The 22168-nt window shown below is 45.4% G+C and overlaps 1 protein-coding gene across 17 annotated transcripts in view; it reads left to right on the top strand.

The window, feature by feature from the left end:
• The window catches only part of DNAAF19 (dynein axonemal assembly factor 19), a 242106-nt gene extending 228636 nt beyond the window's left edge, over positions 1 to 13470 (top strand). For 10 of the 17 annotated variants that reach the window (XM_069634246.1, XM_069634252.1, XM_069634251.1 and 7 more), the window contains 2 exons: positions 2602 to 2655; positions 12434 to 13470. In XM_069634246.1, coding sequence (XP_069490347.1) covers positions 2602 to 2655; positions 12434 to 12886 — 507 coding nt within the window. In that variant the 3' untranslated portion in view covers positions 12887 to 13470. The remainder of the gene's footprint in view (positions 1 to 2601; positions 2656 to 12433) is intronic. The other 7 variants (XM_069634258.1, XM_069634259.1, XM_069634256.1 and 4 more) reach the window with 1 other exon arrangement.
• Positions 13471 to 22168: the final 8698 nt, after the last annotated feature.

Here is a 22168-nt window from a genome sequence, read left to right as displayed (position 1 = left end):
TCCCAGAAATTCTTACTGTTCCTTTCTCTAAGGGTGCGAAGTATATGCTCGCCATCTGTTTGTATCCGTAGGGCTTTATGCGAGATAGACCACGATTTATAATTTGCTTTTTGGTTTCTTATCTCAGTTTTCATTTTTCCGATTGAGTATCCTGCTCTTTGTATATCTCTTAGAGCTTTTCTGTGCTCTCTTTTTTTTCTTTGAGTAAGTTCATCGAAGGCATGAAGATGTTTTTGTTTGGTTTCTCCTGCTAAATATTTGGGCATTAGAGTTGTCCATAGAAAATTGGTAAATCGTTCTGGGCCACATTGTGTTTTCCAAAAGTGTTCAGGGAGCCCTTTAAGTTTTCCGTTTAGTTTAATTCCCCCATCTTTGTATTTTACCACTCTAAGTTTTACTTTTTTACTTTCTAACAGTTGAAGTTCTCTTTCAGCCTCTGTTATAATAATATTTTCAAATGACAGCTCCAATCTACTGTGATCACTGCCTGGCTCCTGTTTTAATTTTAAAGTAGAAGGCAAGGCATGTAGGGTTTTTGAAACGAAAATATAGTCTATGGCGGAGGATGTATTCCCTCTTCTCCAGGTTGTATATGGTTCTTGGTCACCCTCTAGTGTGCTCATTACCATGTGAAGATCCCATTCTTCCATAAATTCCTGCCACTTTTTCCCCTGACTGATTTTCCCATGAGACATTCGATCTAAGCCTCCCTTTTGAGGATATAGGCAGTTCGAATTAAAGTCTCCTGCCATCACGATTTTGCAAGCGGCTAAGGTTGTTTTTAGTAGTTCGAATAATGATGCTAGGTTTTCTAAGAAGCAATTTAGTTTCGATGTTGCAGGGTTCCAGTAAATATTTACAAATACCCAGGTTGTAATAGTTTCTTGTAATTTTACTTCGGCTCTACATGCCTGGATACCCTGGGGATTTTTCCATATTTCTGTAACATTTTTAAAAACTTGATTTTTTAGTGCTATCAATAGGCCTCCCGAGGGACGTCCTAATGGTTTTTGCGCAGCTGATAAACAGTAGGCTGTGTATCCTTCAATATTTAGTGGGTTTACCAGCCAGGTTTCTTGTAATAGAACTACATCTCCCTGGCTGAATAGGTATGATCGTGTTTCTTTGCCTCTAATGACACTAGAGCCCCTTGTATTCCAACTAAAGATATTTACATTGTTCCTTCTAAAGTCGTTGTGTGCCCAAGCCCAGTTTCTGTAATACTTCTGTCAGTATTTCTGGGAGGAGCAGAAGAGTGTTGTCTTTTTCTTTGAAATCTTTTTCTAAATTTCCTTTCTTTATGGGAATTGCCTCATTTTGAGATATTTTTCCTTTGTTTGAATGTACAGGGTTGTGTTGTTTACCCATTGCGTCACTTTCCCTGTCATTGCATGAGACCTCTAGCCCGTAGGATTCTAGTTCAACTGAGTTTTGTAAAATGTCATTTTTTGCATTCTTAGAGGACAAAAATAGTTCAACCAAAAATGGGTCAGTTGACAGTGGGAATTTCACACTCTCGATGTCTTTAGATTTGAAGGAGTGAAGATTTGCAGTTTTTTGTATTATATCTAAAATCACTCCCCGATTTAAGGCTTTGTGACGGCCATGGTTTGATCGTAGTCTCAACCAAACCCTTTGGATTTTATTTTCCAATGTTGTATTTTGGATTGGTTGATCACATGTTACAGAGGAGTGTTGAGACCCTATTTTGTTTTCCTCATGATGTGTAAGGATGTCAAGCCTAACAAATTTTCCTTCTCCATTTTGAGTTTTGTCCTCATTTATTTCAGGTATGTTATTTCCCATCATATTTGTTGAGGCCGATGACTTAGAAAAAATTGAACTAGATTCCTTGGTGGCCACTTGCTTCTTTAATAAGAAAATTGGGGCAATTTTCATGTTTTCATAATGATCTATGACAATGGTTTTACCACTAGCTTTATTTTTTCCAGGCTGGAGGTTTTTTTAATAAAAATAGGAGCCCATTTTACTGCTTTCGCTGTAGTCTCTTTTTGATGTTGTGCATCTAGGTTATTTTTTGCTGGTAGTTTCTCCAGGTTCAGTTGCTGTTTCATTTCCTTTTCAGCCTCTGTGATTTTCTTTTTTAGGTTATCCTTTTGCCCTATCTCCTCCTCCGTTTGCAAACCAATACTTGCTTTTGTTATTAAAGCTATATTTAATTGTTTTTCTTCAATTAATTTGGTGATTACAGAGACTTCAGCCCTACATTTCTGATTCACCTTTTCCGTATTAGATTTTTTTTTTTTTTTTGTTGTGCCGTTGTGAGGGGCTTTAGGATCTTCTAGAGTCATTTCTTGTTCTCCACTGTACCCGGTTGATCGCATTTGTTCTTGTTCTTTTCCTTTCTCTTTTCTATTTTTGGTATAGTTCATTCCTTTATGTTTCCTTTTTCCTCTAAGTTGTATAGATTTAGATCTCCCTCTCTTTGCAAGGCGATTCCTTCTTTTTCTTCTCCCTCTTGATGTTTGTTCTCCTCGTTCTTGCCATTCTTGTGTTTGTCCCGTTTGAATGTTTTTTTGATTCTCACATTCTTTTTTTTTTGTGTGTTTTTTCCAACATCCGCGTCTTCATCTAGTACAGTTGCGAGTCTTAGAAATTCTTCCATTATGGAGTCCGAAAGTGGCGAATCATCAAGTGAGTATTCCTGGATTTTTTGTGGAGTTTTTCCTTTTTGGGTTGGGGACGAATGTCCTTTCAAAGTTGATAGAACCTCTTGCAGCAGTCTGTTATTTTGTTTTCCAGTTTCATTTTTTTCTTTCAATGATTGCTGGATGGATGAGATATCGAGTCCTTGCTTTACAGTCTCGAGGTTTAAGGCCTGAATTTGGGTGCTCAATTTTGTGTTAATAGCATTCACCAAACCCACTAAAGTGGAATCGCAGAGTGTAATTTATTTTGTTATTTCTAGCAATGTCCCATTTTGCGATTGGACCTCTCCTTTTAGCATCTCAAAGACTGAAACCAATGAGCTAAGAACAAAATTCAAGGCTTTCAATGTATCTGCATTTACATTTGTTTGTGCTTTCTCATCGTTTTTTATGTCTGTTTCCCTTTGGCCCTGAAAAAGCTGTGTGACATTTGTTATTGGCTGTAAGCTTTCGGGCATTGGAGATGGTTCCTTGTCCTCCTCCTGGCATACAGAGCCTTCTTTTTCCAGATTTGTTGATATTGTGTGTATTTCTGTGCTGGAAGTGGGGGTTTGTGGATTCCTTGGGTCTTCCCATAGAATGAGTGATTCACCTTCAATGTCACTATGGCTTTTATGTCGCTTTTTCCCAAAAAATAATTCTATTTTACTTTGCATCCTTTTTGTTGTGATGGTATATTCCAACACCCGCTTCCAATTTTGCATTATAGCAACATGTATGTTTTTCTCTGCTGGACTTTTTACTGGTGTGCTATGGATTTCTTCAGCATGTACCAGTACTTGGACTTGCAACGGGGTGTGTAAGTTTACGTTCTCCTGAGCATGTTGAATAGTTGGTGTGCTTGCTTCATCGTTTTGATTTAAATAAGATCCACCCCCTGCCCCTTCCATTTCTTTTGTGCTGCGAAGTCTCATTCAGCTTATTATTTAGTTGGTAAACAGTCTATAATGTATATATTGTTTATGAGAGTAGAGTTTTAGGGAGAGTGTGTCAAAAGATGTTCCATATAACTTGAATAAAATAGAGACTTTCTGCGGACAGAGGCACTTGCTGCCAAGGATTTATATATCTTGATACTATATCGATTATTCCTTGTCGGGGATCTAAATGTATGTTTACTGCGAAACCTGTTTTACGATCCTAATGTGATCAAAGGAAGTAGTATCCCGCAGTCTCACGTAGAATCCTGAGTATATTGTACTGATAGAGTTATATGGTATGGGTCCTTACCTGAATACCACTTCGTCTGATGCCGGGTGGAACAGGTTCCGTCTCAGTTCAGATGTTGAGTTGATAGGCCGCGCCACCCTCGCGCAACAGCCGCACAACAGCACAGCTAGCGGCCTTGTCACCGCCGGGCTTTACGCCGCAAGGGTGGCGGTCTGTGCTAGAAGTACAGCGTTGGGTCACGTGATGAGTCACGTGCAGGTCCTCGCAGCCACCTCCTCCAGGAAGTCATTACCGGCAAGAGCAAGAGCCCTCCTCTCCAACTTGCTCGCTCGCAGTGCCGGCAGTGGAAACGGAAAATGTTTGAAGCTCACACGCTGCTTCTCTCAATGCACACTACCCCGCTCGGGCGGAGGTCTGTGCTAGAAGTACAGCGTTGGGTCACGTGATGAGTCCATGTGCAGGTCCTCGCAGCCACCTCCTCCAGGAAGTGATTACCGGCAAGAGCAAGAGCCCTCCTCTCCAACTTGCTCGCTCGCAGTGCCGGCAGTGGAAACGGAAAATGTTTGAAGCTCACACGCTGCTTCTCTCAATGCACACCAGTAATTGTTCGGGGGAGTTCATGCAAAACCGCCTCTAAATTATTATCAGAGACCATATTCTTGCCATGTAGCTACCTATCAGATGGTAGGACTGCAGTAGTGGTAGGCCTATGCGGTTGTGGTTGTACCATTGGATTGCGAGTCATGAGAAGGAGAGGGAGAGGGAGGGGTAGGGACGACACCATACTGATATTTTGCACTGACTCCTCATTCTCAGCAAATTGGTATCTGTCATTCAGCACCCAACTAGTTAGCGTGCCCTTGGGCCTAGTCACCTTCTGCTTTTTCCCATTTTTAGTATTTGGCTTTATTACAGGTGATACTTGAGCCTTCGCAATTGATTAAGGCCTCTTGTTCCCTGTTATTTACTGCAGTTTTACAGTTTTGTCTTTTCTTTTTCCATCGTTGCTTAAACAAGTTCAGCATCTGTGATACTAGCCACCTCCATCGGTGCTATATCATTATGAAGGTTAAGGTTATCAGAGAAATATGGTACAGCGGCTCATCTACTTTTGGGGTTGTATTGCTAGCAAGGTTTGAAACCTCTTCCAAGATCTTGCCATACATTTTCAGTACCACCTTCATGGCGAATTGTAAAACCAAATGTTGGGCTTGGGTCTCATTCGTGCTCGGTGGTAAAGCTAGCAGTTGCAACCCCATTTTCTAGAGGGTTCATAAAGGGAGAAGCTGACATCTTAAACCCATTGTCACTGTCTTTATTATGATCATGAACAGGGCTAGAGTGTGCACTTTTGGCAGTTGTTAGATCTGGTAGATGGTATAGCCCTATCCTGCGCCATGAACTGTCGCTGCGTTTGAGTTCCAGGTGCCAGTGTGTCACGTAGCGAATAGCACAAGGACAGCAGGAAATGGTTTTTGTCCATCCCTGAAAATGAGATGTACTAATTAATGGTATTGTTTTCCCTACTAGATCGCATATTGCCAGACTGTCCATTTTCTGTTTCCTAGCGAGGTAGTGGGATGGAGATGAGGTATCTGTTCTAATGGAAAGTAAGTCAAAAGTGCCAAACCCACGCACCTTGTTTTGTTTATCGCTAGGTGAGCTTGTGGCATGTGATTTTGAGGAATTGCTGCTGTTCTATTTGATCTCAGGCTTAGCTTCCCAGGCATCTCAATTTATAGTGTTCAAAAATAGAATTGAAAGTTCAGTGCAATAGTCCAATACCAGTGCCCCGGTTCACTCAAAGAATTCTAGGGGTAGAAATGTCACAAGACAAAGACTAAAAGTGATTCACTTTAAAACACACATTAATTTAATTTTGCCAAAGTAAACCGGCAAGAGCCTTAGTCGAAGTCCGGTAACCATCAAATGTGATACAAGACAAGGAGAAAGTCAGTAGTAAAAATAAACACTCCCAGCATTGTTTTCAGGGCTTCCAATAAAATTCTGGAAGTCAGAAGAGGGCAGGGTGGGGGGAGAGCAGCAGACAGCAGCGATGGGGCACTCCAAGATCTCCACTCTGGGCGAGCTGTAGAAGCAGATATATGGGTCTAACTCAGTACTTTTTTCAACCGGGTTGCGGCAGGCTATGGTATTCTTGTCATGTCCAGACTTCAATCCAACGCAGGAGCTGCTGAGCCCCACATTCCCACTAAGATGTTGCGCTCTCAACTGAACTAAACAGCTAAGTTTGAGACACCCTGGGGGGAAAGTGGGAAGTGGAGAAAATAACAAACTCAATCTTAATCCGGTCTCTGCATAGATGAGAAGTTAATGCAACATTTAATGGAATTCTTACTTTCTTAATAAAACACTAATGTTTAATACACCTTTTACCTGAAATTCCTCTGCTTATGCCCAGACGAAATTAGTTTTCCTTGTAATTGAGTTCTTATGGCACTCCAAATAAAACCCTACTCAAAGTGCTGAATTTACACCAGAACCAAATGTTGACCCAAAAAAAGCACATGAAGTTCCAAAGAATTCACTCAATCTCAAGGTTAAGTATTTGACTCCCACATCAATTTGGATTCTTAACTGCAGCAAGCAAAGAATGAGTTCACAGGGTTTTATTTAACTCGAATCTTCCTCTGACAACTTGTGAGTGTTCAAAGAGGTTTGTTATGAACCTTCCTTAATGTAGTTCAATGTTAGTTTCAATGTGTGCCATAACTAAAAACCTTAAACCTACTGATTGAAAATTAGGTAATGGTCCATTTAGCAAGAAATGAATTCTCTAGAGAAAATGATGTTCATCCTCAACAACAAAATCTTCTTATCTTAAATGAAATAAATTCTTTTCTGTAACTCTGTATCTTGAAATGAGAAGAAGAGTCTTCAGGGTTCAAATGTCTTTCAAAATGAATCTCAGACCTCAGATTTAAGAGGGAACAAAAACATGACTTGCTCAGATGGTTTCTAAAATGAAAGGCAGTTTAGAATGTTGGGATCTGATCATTGTCCTCCTGTCACCCAATCAAGACTCTTGTTTCTGCCCTCCATCTTGGCTTGGGTTCCCGTCTGCTTTCTGAGAACAGAGATTAAGGCCCAAACCAATCCAAGAATGAGAATAACAAATAATTAAACGTGAAACCTCAAGTAAATAAAATGATGGGGCTACAATAATTAAAATAACATATTGTTTATTTACGATGTTTAATTTCTGTCTATTTACTCAGGAACCTGACAATTCTCTGCGTATTGCAGAGAAACTACACTCCTGCAGTCACTCCTGTTTAGTTATCCGTGTGGCAAATGTACTTGCATTTAGTTGCGTGCCCTTGCAAAAATCATTTGGCATCTCAAATCGTAACTGGCGAAGCACTCTTAATTTCGAATGCCCAGGGCCAACAGTCTCCCCAGACTCGACTGCGCGGACTGCAGTGGTTGCAAACAACTCGCCTCCAACTCTGCTACGCTTTACTTTGCTCGCAGCAGAGCTTTTATATGAAAGTCTCCTCCTCCACAAAAGTAGCAGAAAGGGGAAAAAACACTCTCCAGACTGTGGTAACTGCAAACAACTCGCCTCCAACTTAGTTTATTTTGATAGGTAGGGAAAGCCTCTTTCTTAGGGATAGCGAGGCGTTTCTCAAACACGTATGAGTTAATAAAATGGTTACATGTGAAAACCCTTTACCAAGTTGTCGCCCTCACATAAGGAAGTCTGTGTGCACTGTCCACTTATTGTTGAGTCCATGCACAAGCTGCAGGACTGATTGCGCCCTAGGTCAAATTCCAAACTGAAGGGAAAGGTCCTTTGCTGCCTGCCATGTAAGTGGTTCCCATTTGCCTTATCACAGCGTGAGTGCTGGATTCCAGGGCCCCATACACACTGCACCCTGCGGCGTACCCCTTCAGCAGTGGGTCCCCACACTTCCTCTGCATCAGCTGACCTGCCAATCCCACACCGCCAGCTCTCTTACTCCAGTGTCTGTAGTATCCCACTTGCATCGGGCATGCACATGTAGCACCTCTCATGCTCGTTCACGCCCTCCTCCTCCCTGCAGGCCTCAGTCTTCCAGCCTCCAAGATGTCCAGTCCCCACTGGCACTGCAACCCCCCTCACCATGCCTGGCCGGTTCCTCGCCACCTGCAGGCCCTATGTCTCTCCTCTGTGGGGAAGGAGGGTGGAAATGGCCCCCATACCTCTGACCCTCCCAGCAGCAAGTGGACCGCAAGTGTCCATCCAGGGTGGCGCTCCAATGGTCTCTGCGTTCGCCGCACAATGTAGCACACTTCCGTCCCTCAGTGTCGTCAACACTTTGTCCCGGTCATCTCTAGCACACTTCCCTCTTGTCTGTGCGCTGAGTCCTGGCCGGAGAATGCATTGCTCTGCCCCGCAGCTCACCCCCGTCCAGGGTCTGCCACCACACCAACAAGATGGCGGAATGGAGGTCAGTGCCCAGGCTGACCTCCATTCCTCGCTCTCCACTGCCCGTCCACTGTCTCTGCTCCCCACCTCGCCACATGGTTACCCTGTGCACCAGAGCTTCCTCTGGCGCTGCCACCACTGTGATGCAAAGATGGCAGGCATTTAAGGATATTTTTCACAGGATTTTTACTCTGGGCAGCTCTGGAGCATGGGCTCAGCATGTCTGCATCAGATGGCAGCTGGCCACACCCTATGCATGGTCATCTTAAGAACGTAACCTTTGTTCCTGCCCAGGGTGGTGTCAAGCTTCCGCATCAACCAAGACATCTTGCCTGTTCTCTTCTTAAACCCATCTTTAGACTCAAATAGAACTCTGCATTCCGTAGGTGTGACAAGGGTGTTGACCTTTTATCTGAGAGGGACAAAAGAGGTCAGGAAGACAAAACAACTCTATAGCCTTTTGATGCAGGGCTCACCAGGCACGGCAGTGGCAAAGGCTGAGTTGCTGGTTTTAGCCTTCCTTGGAAGTGCACAAGGCAAGAAATAAAGCTCTGCTGGAGGGTTGCATGTTCATCTCCAAAGAGCTAAATCGCCATGGGTTTGAATTTCAGAATAACATTTCCTGCAGGAGACCTGTAAGGCCATTACCTGCCTCATGCCTTCCGCAAGCACTGTACCCTGGACTTCAGCACAAGAGCTGATGCCAGCTTTTCCTGACTGTATTGTACAAACATTTTGGCAATGATCACGAACTTCCAACCTCTGATTTTAGTGTTGTATACTTTACAATCTCCCATAAATATGAATGAAAGGGGTCGGGCCAAAAGAGCATGGGAAAGTTACTCAGATACTTACTTAGTCCATTGTCCCGTTACCACTGTACTTCCTCCCTCCTGCCTCGCATAAAATGTTTCCCAATTCTACCGTTTAAGGGAAATTATGGCTTGGCGGGGATCGTGTTGGAGGTCCCAAAAGCGGCATAGCCTATGAATGTGTAGCTGCATGCTTGTCCCCTGAGGGAATACCTAGAAATAAAGACACAGATGCTAGAACGCAGCGTTTAGGGAGGCAGGGTCCCCATGGCAAAGGGGACTTCACCAAAAACAAAATGGCTCAACAGTCGCGGTGTTGATGTTGGGTGGAGCCCCCCAACCAACAGAGCACACCCAGAATAATATAAATACTGCAGGAGTGGCTGTGCGTGCGATTGGGTTTGCAGGCCCACCCTGAAGTTACATTGAGGCCACAGGGCGCGGTGATGGAGCATGGGCGGAGACACGCACTCGCACATGGGGACGACCAGGATAAATGAGAGCGGGCTGCGTGATGAGCGTGGTGGACATGTGTTGGACATGGCCACCCTGAAGAAAGAAAAGGGGCCAGACCCCAGACATCACCTGTGGAGAATAGGTCCCAACCACCTGAGGATTAATAGAAGTGAAAGATAAAGACCTACCTGGGGAGGGTGGGGCAGGTCACTGCCTTGTGAGGCCCCCTAGGACCTAGATCCATCAAACAGCGTTGGACAGTGCATGAGGAGACTGATTCCAAGGTAGCCAAGCTGGTATGCCAGTGGCAGCTTAGCTGCCTCAGAGCCGTGGTGCCAGTCAGCCCGCCCGGAGGCCAGACTGGATTGGCCTAGTGATTTTCAGCACCCAGGCAACATGTCACAGGCTGCCTAGGCCTAAAAAGAACAGCCTGGCCCGGATTGTGTCTGGGGGCGGTTCTTACCAGGCTGCCTGGCCATGCCCCCAAAGGCCTGCCATGTGTCAAGCCAGATGGGCCAGTCATCATCAAAGTCATCCCGGGCTACTTATGCAAGGATCACCCCTGGAGGTGAAGCGGAGAGCGTGCTCTAAAGTCCATTCCACCGGGGAGTGGTGAATATTAAGTTCTGTGTTGGCCTCTACTGCCAACCCGGATGGAGAGAAGGTGGAGGAAGTCCTGGGTTGCCCAATGGGGCAGCCAGGGTGAAGGTAAGCATCCTGCGCCTGTGTCTCGCAACTAATTGCAGAGGGAGCATGCCTGAAGCACCAACACAGGCTGCGTTGCCATGGGGATGCCGCCAAACCCAAGTGGCCGCAGGCAATGTGGCGGCAAGGAAGGTGGTGCCTGCATGGCAAAAGGGACACCGCTGAAGACAAAATGGCGGCATGGCAGTAATGTCAGCCAATGGGGTCCACCCAGAATAACATAAATACTGCTGGTGCAGCTGTGCATGCGGGTGACCCCAGTCAATGCGGCCCACCCTTAAGTTATATAAACGCTGCCAGACACAGCGATGAAGCATGGGCAGGACCCCACTCGCGCAGGGGGCTGCCCAGGGCTAGAAACAAAGCACAAGCTGTATGGGGACCATGGGTGCCACCATGTGGTAGATGGTGCCACCCTGAAGAAAGAAAAGGGGCCAGGCCCCAGACATCACCTGTGGGTAACCGGCCCAACCAATAGTACCAACAGGAACAGCCCTGAATCGGCATTAGCCTGCACAGAGCCAGCGGCCTATGGACAGACTCAAGGTACTTTGAAGGGGTGACTGACTGCAGCATTGTGACATACTGTCTTATGTTGCATATGTGTTGTACGTCAATGTATACATGCATGTATAGTTATATATATATATATATTTATTTAAGTATTGTTATGTATGGTAAATGTTAAGGAGGGGGAAGTATAGAGTTGGGGTAAGTACTAGGGCGTATGTTAAATAGAATGACAAGTTAAGTAGGGGTATAGTGTAAAGATGGACTTTATTTGAAATAGGGGATAGCAGCATGATATTCTGGCATGAGGTAGCGGGATAGCGTGGGGCCTGCCTGAGGCCGCCTAGCAGGATGGGATCACCCACAGAGGCCATCCTCTGGCCTCACACTCCATGTGGGTGGTACCTGAGGGTAGGCAGGGGGTCTGTTGCGGCAGACTCCCCCAAGCATCCCAAAGACCCCTCCAAGGCAGGGTGAGCTGACTGAACGGGTCCCCAGTCAGTTGCAGCTTACACCAGGGGACTCCTAGGAAAAAGGAATTAGTATTTTATTTAAATAAGAGGGGTCCCCGTTGGGATCCCTATAAATTTCCCTTTGGTGTCTGTGGGCCTCATTACGAGGTGGGTGGTAAGGGATTACCGGCACCGGTAAGGGAACCAGTGCCGGTAATCCCTTACCTCCCTACTACGAGTTCCCTTTGCGGGTCCTTCCTTAACGCCTGTTGTTTTCAGGCATTAAGGATGGGACCCGCAAAGGGACTCTAGAGCTAATAACGGTACCGCAATTTGCGGTACCGTTATTAGCGCCTTTCCCATTCCCATTGAGCCCTATCGGGGCTCAAATGGGAATGGGGAAGGGCCCTGGTGAATGGGGAATTACCGGTCCCGCCAACCTTGGAATGGACCGGTAATTGCTCCATTCACCAGGGCGGAGTCGGAACGAGTTTGGAGGCAGCCATGGCGCTAATGGCGCCATGGGTACCTCCAACCTCGTAATGAGGCCCAGTGTCTCTAGTGATCTAAGAACTCGGGGTGTAGTCCATCTCCAGTTTCTGCAATTTTATTTTGAGGTGCAGCGCCCCTCCCTAGCCAGGTTGACTGGTGACTGGGGGTAGTGGTACCCATTGAGACTGCCCCTGGTGCGGGTGAGAGGTGCGGGTCCTTGCTTGAACCACGGCCGGTAAACAGGGGCTACACCTGCGTCACGCCAGGGAAGTTATACAAAATCAAATTAATTGCTGCTAAGAAAGAGGCTCTGGCCCCATTCCCATTCCGTGACCTCAAAGAAGTATTGTGGAAATGGGACAATGAACCAAGAGTGTTGTTGTCACTATAGTAAGTAACTTTTTTTTTTTAACATTTAACTGCCTGTATGGCAGTCCCAGGGATCCTCTAAATCCACACATTCTTTAACTAGGCACCACACCTGTGAGTCATCATCTTTCTCTTAATTTGTGATCATGAAGTTAAAAACTGTGCAGCATGAAATCCACAAACTTGTGCCAGGAATTGATTTGTTTGCCTTTCACACAGTACCGTTTGCTGTGTGGTTCACGCATAAACGTACTCCCCCATAACCATGATATCTGCTGTGGGGGATTCATGGACTGTGTTAGATGATCTGCACTACTGGAGCTTTCCCGTCTCATAGATGTATGTTTTCTTTTTTTTTTGTTCCAGGAATTTACTCTGGAGCCCAAGACAGCAGCAGAATTCCATAGAGATTGGCGACGATGCTTGCAAGGTGCGACAGAGAGATACCAGTTCTTAATGCGGCTCGGAGCTACAACCTTAGGCCGCATCTTCCATGCTGACCTTGCGTTTGGTCTCCTTGGCGAGCTGCTCACCACATTAGCCGAAAATATCCAGATCGCAGACCACACAGTGGTGATCCAGATCCTGCAGAGCCTAAGTACAACCCGCCGCTTTGATCTCAATCTGGACTTTTTGAGTATGTCTGAGAAGGAGAGCTGCCGGCACCTTTTCCAGAAGCTTCGTGGCAGGGTGCATGCAGAAGTGGGCACAGATCGAGAAGCGGAGGCAAATATGCAGTTTTCCCATGAAACTGGGCAGGTTTACGATGAGCATGTACAAGAACTTGATAAACTCATGACCCTTTACAAAGTAACATGAAGGGCCAATAATCCGACCCTGTTAAAGGATGTTCCAACATCGTCTGATTAAGGGTGCCTCATGAAGCACCTCAATCATGCTGTCCCCACCACCCATCTCCTATTTCCCTCCTGCAGGATTAGACCCTTTATGTGACCCTAAATGGGCTCCTTCAAGTTTTGGATCTTAGATGACCACCCCTTTTCAACTCATCAGACTATTGATTTTATCGGTATATTCATATCACTGGATTCACTGTAAAGTATAATATAACCTTTATGTGACTGTACTTTTAGACTTTGTTGTCAGAAATTGCTGTTGTAGTTCTAGAAACTGATGCCGGTTACAATAGTCTGCTCCGTCGTTGTGGTCAAGCATGATGAGGAAGGGTGGCCCTTTGCCAGGCGGTCTTGGTCCTGATAATTGTTTGTGCTCTCCCTGATTGACCTCATACCTCATTGATAGTCCTCATGATCCCCTAAACCTTTCCACTGACCACAATGTTAAAATGATCCCAAATGCCCTTTAACATGCCTTTAAAATGGATGTAATACATGTATTGGGAAAGAGAAATGCTGTTTGGAATAAATATAGTATTTCTGTTAGATACTCTCTATTTACTGCTACCCATCCTGGAATCTGGCTTCCCATCTTGACCTGTTTCACCATCTCAAAATGCTCTGATGCCTTATAAAACCTTTCTGTCCAGGCTTGTCATCGTTGCTAATAATGGCAGGTCCACCTTTTGGTTTATGCAGGTCTCCCTGACATGCATGCATTTTATGGAAGTCAGCATAAGTCATTGCCTCTGTGGTACTGCAGCAACTGCAAGCCTTTGAACTGAAGTGTCACTTTGTCTTTGGCTAGCGATCTATCTAATTCATGGAATCCACAGATCTCCCAGAAAGGGATGCATTTACACCAATCTCAGTGTAAAGCTCTGTGCACCCCAGCAGAAGACTCCTCCAGCTGATGACAAGCCACAGATTACAGGCCCTGGTGCACACTGATGGCGATTTGAGTCTTGGCTAATCTAAGTGGGAGTTAGGCCCTTTGTGTAGGATGGGCATTTGCCCTGAACATGGTTGGTTTATGTCCTAGTAGAGGCAAAGATTGAGGTTTGTGTTAGTGGATAATCTGTACATCAATGGAGATCTCTGGGATAGAAAGTCATGATTACATTAGCAACATAAAGACATAACATACTAAGAAACAGAATGTAATATTAATGTATTAACACAAAGTATGACCCCTTACTGGCTTAGGTCCTCCCTCAAGTTAAATGGGGCATGTATACCTGCCTTTAGCCTAGCACTACTTTATGGGTTCTTCAAAAGAGCCATTTGCAGACATTTGAGAAGGCCTTGCCTTCGGTTGTTCTGCTGTCTTCAAAATCCTTATTTTACTGATCTAGACTTAGCTTGTACAAGCCCTTGACAAGCATCTACTCAGCCAGCAAAGAAAACCTTATGAGACCTATGGAGTGGGGCTGGTTTCACCGACCCGCCACCAGAGAGTAAAATCCGGTTTACTTTTCTGGGTAACCACAATGAACATGTGTGAAAAAGCTATTTCGATATATTTAATTTCAATGGAGATCATTTGCTTATTTTCTTGGTCATTCAGAAAAACTGACCGTACTCCTACGTTCTGTTCCCTAAGTGTCCCCAGTAGGGACCGGACTGGAGCATGTTGCTGGTTTTGATTTCACTATTTGGTGGGTCGATGAGCTAAGCGCTAGTGTGGAGTGCATGAGCTTTTGGAATATATTCATTCAGGCATGACCCTTCTTGTAGTCTTCCCTGTAGTATAGATAAATCAATCTGTTATTGGATTATCGCCTTTCTCTGCCCAGACTTAAGCCAATATCCACTTTTGCAGAATAATGCATTGAGACTCGACCATGATAATGTATATCATTGAGATCAATTGTATACTTGGCTGCAGTTTTATTTTTTTTAAATGTTGTATTTGTAAAGCGCACTACAGCCCAAGGGCATTGAGGCGCTGTTGCAGGAAAGGGTCTTAGTTACAAGGTACAGAGGCTTGCTCATGGGTTACAGAGAGCAAAAACCTAGACATAGAAAATGGGTACATGGTTAATTTAGTGTTGCACAAATTATAGCTCATAATAGCAGAGCGGTTACTGTGCAGGGTGCAATGATAAACAGGAGGGGAGGCAATGATGGCTCAGCGGCCCCTTTTATACAAAAAACAGAGTTTTGATGGCTTTCCTGAAGGCTGTGTGATTCAGTGATCCTCAAGTGCGAAGGTAGGGAGTTCCATTGAGTTGCGGCAATGAAGGGGAAGCTAGAACCTCCTGCACAGGTCCTCAAGGTTTTTGGAATGGTGACCAGGTTAGTGTAGGCCGTTCTGGTAGGTCTGTCAGTGGTGGAGTTAACAAATCTCTGGGAGAGGCACAGGGGGGGCCACATTGTTATTGAGACATTTATGTATGAGGGTGAGAGTCTTGAAGGTGATGCATTCCTTGATGGGGAGCCAGTGGACTAGTTTCCTGGTGGCAGAGATATGTTCCCTTGATGAGATGCTGGTAGCAGCCCGGAGGGCATTGTTCTGGATGGTCTGGAGTTTTCTGATATATTTTGCGGATGTGCCTACTAGAAGAGCGTTGCAATAGTCCAGTCGGGGCCCTATTGTAGCCCTTGCTATAGTGAAGCAATTCTGCTTAGATAAGAAGGGCCTGGCTGCATTGAGCAGTTTAGAGTGGTATGCCGCAGCAGATGCAATGGTGTTAACATGTCTGCTCATAGTAAGGTTGGAGTCTAGGAGTCTAGGAAGACCCCCCAGGTTTTCACTGCCTGCGACACGGTGATAGGTGTATTGTCAATGGTAAAAGAGTTGTACCTTTCTTCGAGATGCTTAAAGGTTGCTGGGGACCCAATGAGTAACAGTTCAGCTTTTTCACTATTCAGGCAGAGCCAGTTTTCTGCCATCTATGTTTGAATTTTGGAGTAAATGGAGTTAATCTTTTCGCTGTCATGCTCATAATCGCTGGTGAGTCGGATGCGGACCTGCGTGTCATCTGCATATTTGGTGTACGAAATGCCTAGCTCATTCAGGACATTGAATAAGGGCCTCATGAATAGGTTGTACAGGGTGGGTGAAATGTAAGAGCCCTGAGGGACACCGCATTTGATTAGATCGGGGTTAGCGTAAGCTTGGTCAGAGAAGACTTTAATAACTCTACCCTGGATGAAGGATGCGATCCAAGATGTAGCCTTGGGGGAGTAGTTGGCGGTGGAAGAGAGGAGGTGGCAAAGGGTATTATGATCCACCAAATCAAAAGCTGTCGATTGGTCTGTCGAGTAGTAGGAGGAATGCTGGTTTGCCTGCATCTCTGAGATCATCAATCTGATTTTTAAGGTCTAATAGTGCAGTTTCGGTCCCATGGCCGGGACGGTAGCCTGATTGACATAGACCAGGAAGGTTATTGGCTTCAAAGAAGTTTTGGACCTGCAGGTAGGCTGCTTTGTCAGAGTTTTAATAGGAAGGGGGCTGTAGTAATGGGCCTATGGTTCCCTGGGAGGGATGGGTCAAGTGCAGGTTTCTTCAAGAGCGGGCACACCCAAGCTTCTTTGAAGCATGATGGGACAAGTCCAGATTGGAAGGAAGCATTAATAAAGGCTGTAAGGAAAGGGGCAAGAGTGGTGGCACAATCTTCAATAAGTTGTGCGGGACAGGCATCGCCTTTACAGTTGGTTGGTTTGACTGATTTAAGGAGGACGATGACTTGTCAGGTTTCAATGGGCTATGGTGAATGTGGTGGAGTGAGTATGTGATTAATATGATTTATGGTTTGGGCCTTAACCTTGACGTTCGGAGTGTGCAGAGCTTCCCAAGCCAAAATGGAGAATTCTAATAAGATCTGATTGGTCAGAAGTAAAAGCAAGGCATTGTCAGAACATTCTAAACTGCCTTTCATTGTCAGCAGTCCAGCAAGAAGGACATATGTTTGAGGCTCTGGAGATTTAGAGACTTAGCTGGGCCCTTTGCCTAGGTTAATGTTATTAGGTTCAGGAGAGTATTTGGAGAGCAAAAGAAGAAAACAATTTTTACTGAACTCTGTTTGTTGCTCTGTGAGAGATTAACATTCCCAGTATAGTTTAATTTTCAGCTCCTGATTCCCAATTTTTTTGGAAAGATTTATTTAGAAAGAGTTATTAGTTATAATACTACTAAAGACAGTATACATTGTTTTCTTTGAACTGTGCCTCTGTAATGAACTGTGTAACATTTTCAGTGCGTGCCTTGTTTGCGCGTACGAGTCCGAGTTTCAGTTAAAGGATTCCTCATTTGCGTCGTGTGTTTTGTCGGTCGTAAGAATTTATTTTGAGTACTGTTACTTTAACAGTGCTTTTCATTAGCATCGGGCCAGTGGATAGTAATATTGCGCTGTCTGCGCAAATGAGAGCGTATTAGGAGCGCGGTCCTGAGGAGTTTCATTTTTTATTACTAACTTACTAACCTTGCGCGTGTTCTGTGTGAAACTTCATTCGCAAGGATTTCTACCAGAAACGCTGTTCTTTTCTGATTATACGCGAACCTAATTTGAAGAAATGAAGAAAGAATCCTAATCCTTCACGCATGCGCATGAATGAGTCTTTACCGAGTGAACACTGTTCTTTTCACACATCTGCGGACTGATTTAGAAGTGATAAGAAAGAACGCTATATTTTAACGCATGCGCATGAACTCAATTCTCGCTGGGTGAATGTTGCTATCTTTACTTGCGTGGATTTTATTAAAGTCTAGGGGAATGCAGTAACTCTTCACACTCACTTGACTATAATCATCAAAGGGTGAATGCAGTTCTTTTCGTGCTTGTAGGAACTCTACGCACACGCTAGTCTTCCATTGAACACTTAGTTTGGTGCATTTCAGAAGAGGAATAAGCACAAACAAATCTAATATTATATACTAGTGTGTGTTTACACGATTAAGTCTTATACAAGGAAGTGAAATTAAGAACAGGAAACCCAATCCTTATTTTATGGGTACAACTCCAATTAAGGAATAGAACTGCATTTTTATCTGTTTCATGGAACTTCCAGAGTGAATTCAGACAGCAGTCTTCCAACAAAAGAATTTAAGAGAATTGAAATAGTGATAGAGACACTCTACATTTCAATCAATAAGAAAATACTTCCTCTAAGTAGTCAGAAGAGGATATTCAGGTATGATGGTGTGTTTATTTTCATAATTCTGGAATATCACATTTTTAAGAGAAATCTGAAATTGGGAAAAGAAAGGCTAGTGACTAAAGTTTAATTTCTATCTATTTCTACAGGTAAAAAGACATTAAGAAGTTGAGCGAGACCTGAAGTTTATTATTTTGTCCCATTTTCCCCCTTTCCCTTGGGAATGCTCTCAACTTAACTGTTAGCAATCAGTTAAGAGGTTGGTATTCAAAGGGGACTAAGGGGGTTCAGCATCTTCCACAGACAATAAACCAATTGAAGACACAGCCTAACGGGCGATGACTTCCAGTTCGTTCCTTTCTTTGAAGGAAAAGGAGGGCGAGAGACAGGAGGTGCTATAATGGAGGTCAGTAATTTGTTTGTTATGGGCCTGTTGGTGTGCAATAATTTTGTTTTGCAGGGTGTTGAGCTTGACAAGCATGGCAGCCTGGACGCTGTTAGACCAGTCTTTATTTTTGGCGGTGGAGAGCGGAGTGGGGGTTGGTGATTTTAACTCTCTGAAAATAGCAAAGATTTCTTTGGATCCCGATTTGGCGTTTGCTATCCTGGCGTTGAAGGAATAGTTCTTGCCATTGATGATGGCCGCTTTATATTTTTGGGAAATAGTCTTGAATTTTGATTCAGTCGAGTCACTAGGCTTGGCTAACCAGGTGGATTGTGCAGCTCCTTTTCTAGCGCGCATCACGAGAAGTTCTGGGGAGAACCAGATTTCTTTGTGTTTTTTACGCTTAGCTTTCCTGAGGGTAAGCGATGCAATGGCATCAACTGCCTGTGTGATGATAGTGTTGTAGGTGGAAGCCAGGATATCCGGGTCCCTGGAGAATGGGGCCTTGAGGGCAGGCACCATAGGGGGAGGTAGAAGTCTTTCCTTGGTGAGCTGATTGGAACTTCTGGAGAGGGCTGGGGGGAGTGGGGTACCTTGCACGGGTGGCCCTTTGGCAAGGTTGAAGTTGAAACAAATGGAATGGTGATCTGACCATGGAATAGGTGAGATGGCTGTGATAGTAGCGATACAGTTGTGGTGTGCAACCCAGTCCAGGGTGCATCCTTGAATGTGGGTGGGTTCCTTAACCGCTTGTCGTAATCCTAGGGAGGATAAGGATTTGTTGAGGGCGGCGGCATGCAGGTCTGACGGATAGCAGAGACCTAGATTGAGATCTCCCAGTAGGGTGGCTTTGGTGGTTTTCTTTAGATTATTGGGGATAGTGTGCAAGATGGCATCTTGGAAGTCGGTGACTGGCCCTGGTGGTCCGTACACTATGTGGACGGCAATGGTGCAGCTGGGGGAGGGGTTGACTTTGAGGAACAGGTAGTCACTGTGGAAACCCAGTTCTCCTTTCTGATTGGAATGGTCTCTTTCGCTATGAGGGCTACCCCACCTCTCTTCTGCAGGGACGATCTTTTCTGAAAAGGGTGTATCCCTGAGGGAGGGCTAGGGCAAGGGTTGGTCCGGAGGCTTCGTGAAGCCAAGTTTCACTAATGATTAGTAGATCAAGGTTTGTGGGTGGTGATGAAGTCGTGAATGTCCAGGGGATGGGCTGGGAGTGACCGGGCATTGATAAGGGCGGAGCTGAGAGGGAGCGGAAGGTAGTAGCAAGGAGTGCGGAGGGCAGGGGGGGGGCTAGTATCAGCAATAGGAGATGTAGAGTGGTCATGAGCATAGGTATGGGCTACAGGATTTAACCCAGGGGCAGTGAGAGTGGCTTTTTCACACTGTAAAACTGTAGGTACTTTTTGAAGGGGCCACTGGCAAGGGTGCAACAAGTGTGGCAGCAGTATCACTTTTTAAAATCACAGGCACAATGGGAAGGGCCCTTTGCACAGGTGCAACAGGAGAGGCAGCGGTATCGTTTTGCCAAGTTACAGGAGTTGTAGTGGGGCTAGTACCTCGTGCAGTGGTGGAAAGGGCATTTATGGGTGCGACCCATTCTATAGAATGTTGTAGTTTCTCAAGGGTCTTGGGAGGTCTTTTTTTGAGTCGTGGCATATAGAGGCAGTGACTCCCAGCGCCTCCAGTTTAGTATTGGTGTGCAGCTCTTATTGTGATTCCCTGCATATAACAGGGGTGAGGGTAGTGCCACTTTGTCCCCCGTAGTGGATGAGCATATGCTATGAAGGGAAGGCCAATGCAATAAGGCAGGAGGGGCTGTCAGAGGGTAGAAAAGCCTTGAATAGCCACCCGTTCCTGGTAGATACGGATGAGGCGAATGGAGCTGTGTGTGTTTGTGCGTGCGCCAAGGCGTGTTGCTCTAATGGCTTGTGAGGGCTGGCATGCCGTGCGATTATTCACGCTGCATGCGGGAATGGGTACATCAGATGCAGTAGCAGGGTGCCACTTACCTTGAAATGCGGGGTTATAGGCTGGGCTCACAGCCTGCACCATCTCCGAGCAGCGGAGAGCTGCAGAGTGTCAGCTGTCTTATCCCTGGGCCTTCACCCGATGGCTTCGCCTGTTTCTCTCCCTCCTCTCCTTTTAAGGCGGGAGGGAGCAGGCAAGCGCAGGAGGCCAATAGGAACTCGAGCAGGCGGCGGTGGTGTTTTCTTCTGCAATCTTCTTGTTGTTGGTTGCCGGGGCAACCATGGCATCAATTTTGGGGATCCTTACAGCCGCATGGAGCGTGGCAAACGAGGAGAAACAAAGGGAACACTCTGGTGTCCCTGGGTAGTTTCGTGAATTATGCTTCCTCCACGGTAGGCAAAGACTCTCGCAGCCGACCTGCAGAGAGTGTCAGCGCCCTTATCCCTGGGCCTTTACCCGATGGCTTCGTTCAAAAAGAACCAATATTGTAACTGTTCTTTTCACAGATTTTGGAATCTAGTCAAGAGGCCTTTCAAGCACTCGAATTCCGGCTGCCAGGTTCACAATGTTTGCCACCTGCTGGGTTGTATGCGATATTATTGTTGAGTGCTTAAATATTGTGCGATGAAAATAATCACATTTAAAAAATATCGCTCCTAAAACATCATCGCAAATCATTGATATGCTGGAGATGGGAAAATCAAATATTGGTTATATTTTTAAGCCCTTAAGTGAAAGAAAGGAAAGGCGAAATATCATACAGTAATTAAGCCAGCAGTGCAGCTGAAAACCACGTGGAAATGTGTAACAGCTTGCACAAGTGAGAAGGAATCGAGCCACTTCAGCCTGAGTCAAGTCTGCCCTGTGAAGAGAGATTCATGATCACAGAAGCCCGCTGCTTTACAGCCACATTTCCAAAGGTAGGAAGTGGCTAGCTTACATGAAATACAGAGTTTTAGGCCAGTGACGGTGCTTTAAACTGTGAAGTAATTCTTTAACGTTGTTAATTGATTCCATGGCCGACCAAACGGAATGGAATACATACTCTCACAGAAAGCAAGGAATGCTGTTGGTCTGCTAACCCTTTTGTCTGCTAACCCTTTTCAGGGGGCACCCCTGAAACCCTCCTAGTGCTCTATGTCTCCATTAACTCTCAGATAACTGAAGCTCTCTGCTTCACAAAGACATTGGTCGCCAGGCAGAGACTCCATACTGTGATCAGTGCGAGCTGCCGTGAATGTGGAGAGGAACAGCTGACACTGAAGTGGGAAAACTGATCCAGTTCTGGGTTGCTCTGCACTGTGGGTGAGAGGAAGGGACTTGGGGTCCTGGTTACACAAGGAGGGACTGCTCCAGTGCTGTGCAACTAGCCCATCTGGGAACACTCCTAGCGGGAAAAGGAAAAAGGTACTGTAAAGAGGAAGAACAGGAAACAAAAAACTCATAATGGTCTATCCCACCTCTCCTCCTGGCAGCCTCCTAATGGATTCACTATTGAACATTGTGCTCTGACCCAAAGCATTCTGTAGCTCCACTTTATCTGCTGCCGCAAGAAGAAACACTCTGGGCCTCATCACGAGTTGGGCGGTAACGCTGGTGCTATTACCGCTGGCGCTATTAGCCCTATCAGCAAACCCCCTGGCTCGATTAGCACCGGATCACGGTTTTGGCGGAACGGTTAGTGCCCATTCCCCATTGGGCCCAATGGGGAAAATTTGCGCTATTACCGCAGGTGGATTTCCCGCCGGTGGTAATGGTGCCAAAAATTGGCAACATTTGCTGCAG

Source organism: Ambystoma mexicanum, chromosome 13, assembly GCF_040938575.1.
Source record: "Ambystoma mexicanum isolate Mex_15411 chromosome 13, UKY_AmexF1_1, whole genome shotgun sequence".
Lineage (NCBI taxonomy): Eukaryota > Metazoa > Chordata > Amphibia > Caudata > Ambystomatidae > Ambystoma > Ambystoma mexicanum.
Note: the sequence above shows the minus strand (reverse complement) of the source record. Positions and strands in the feature narration are given on the sequence as shown.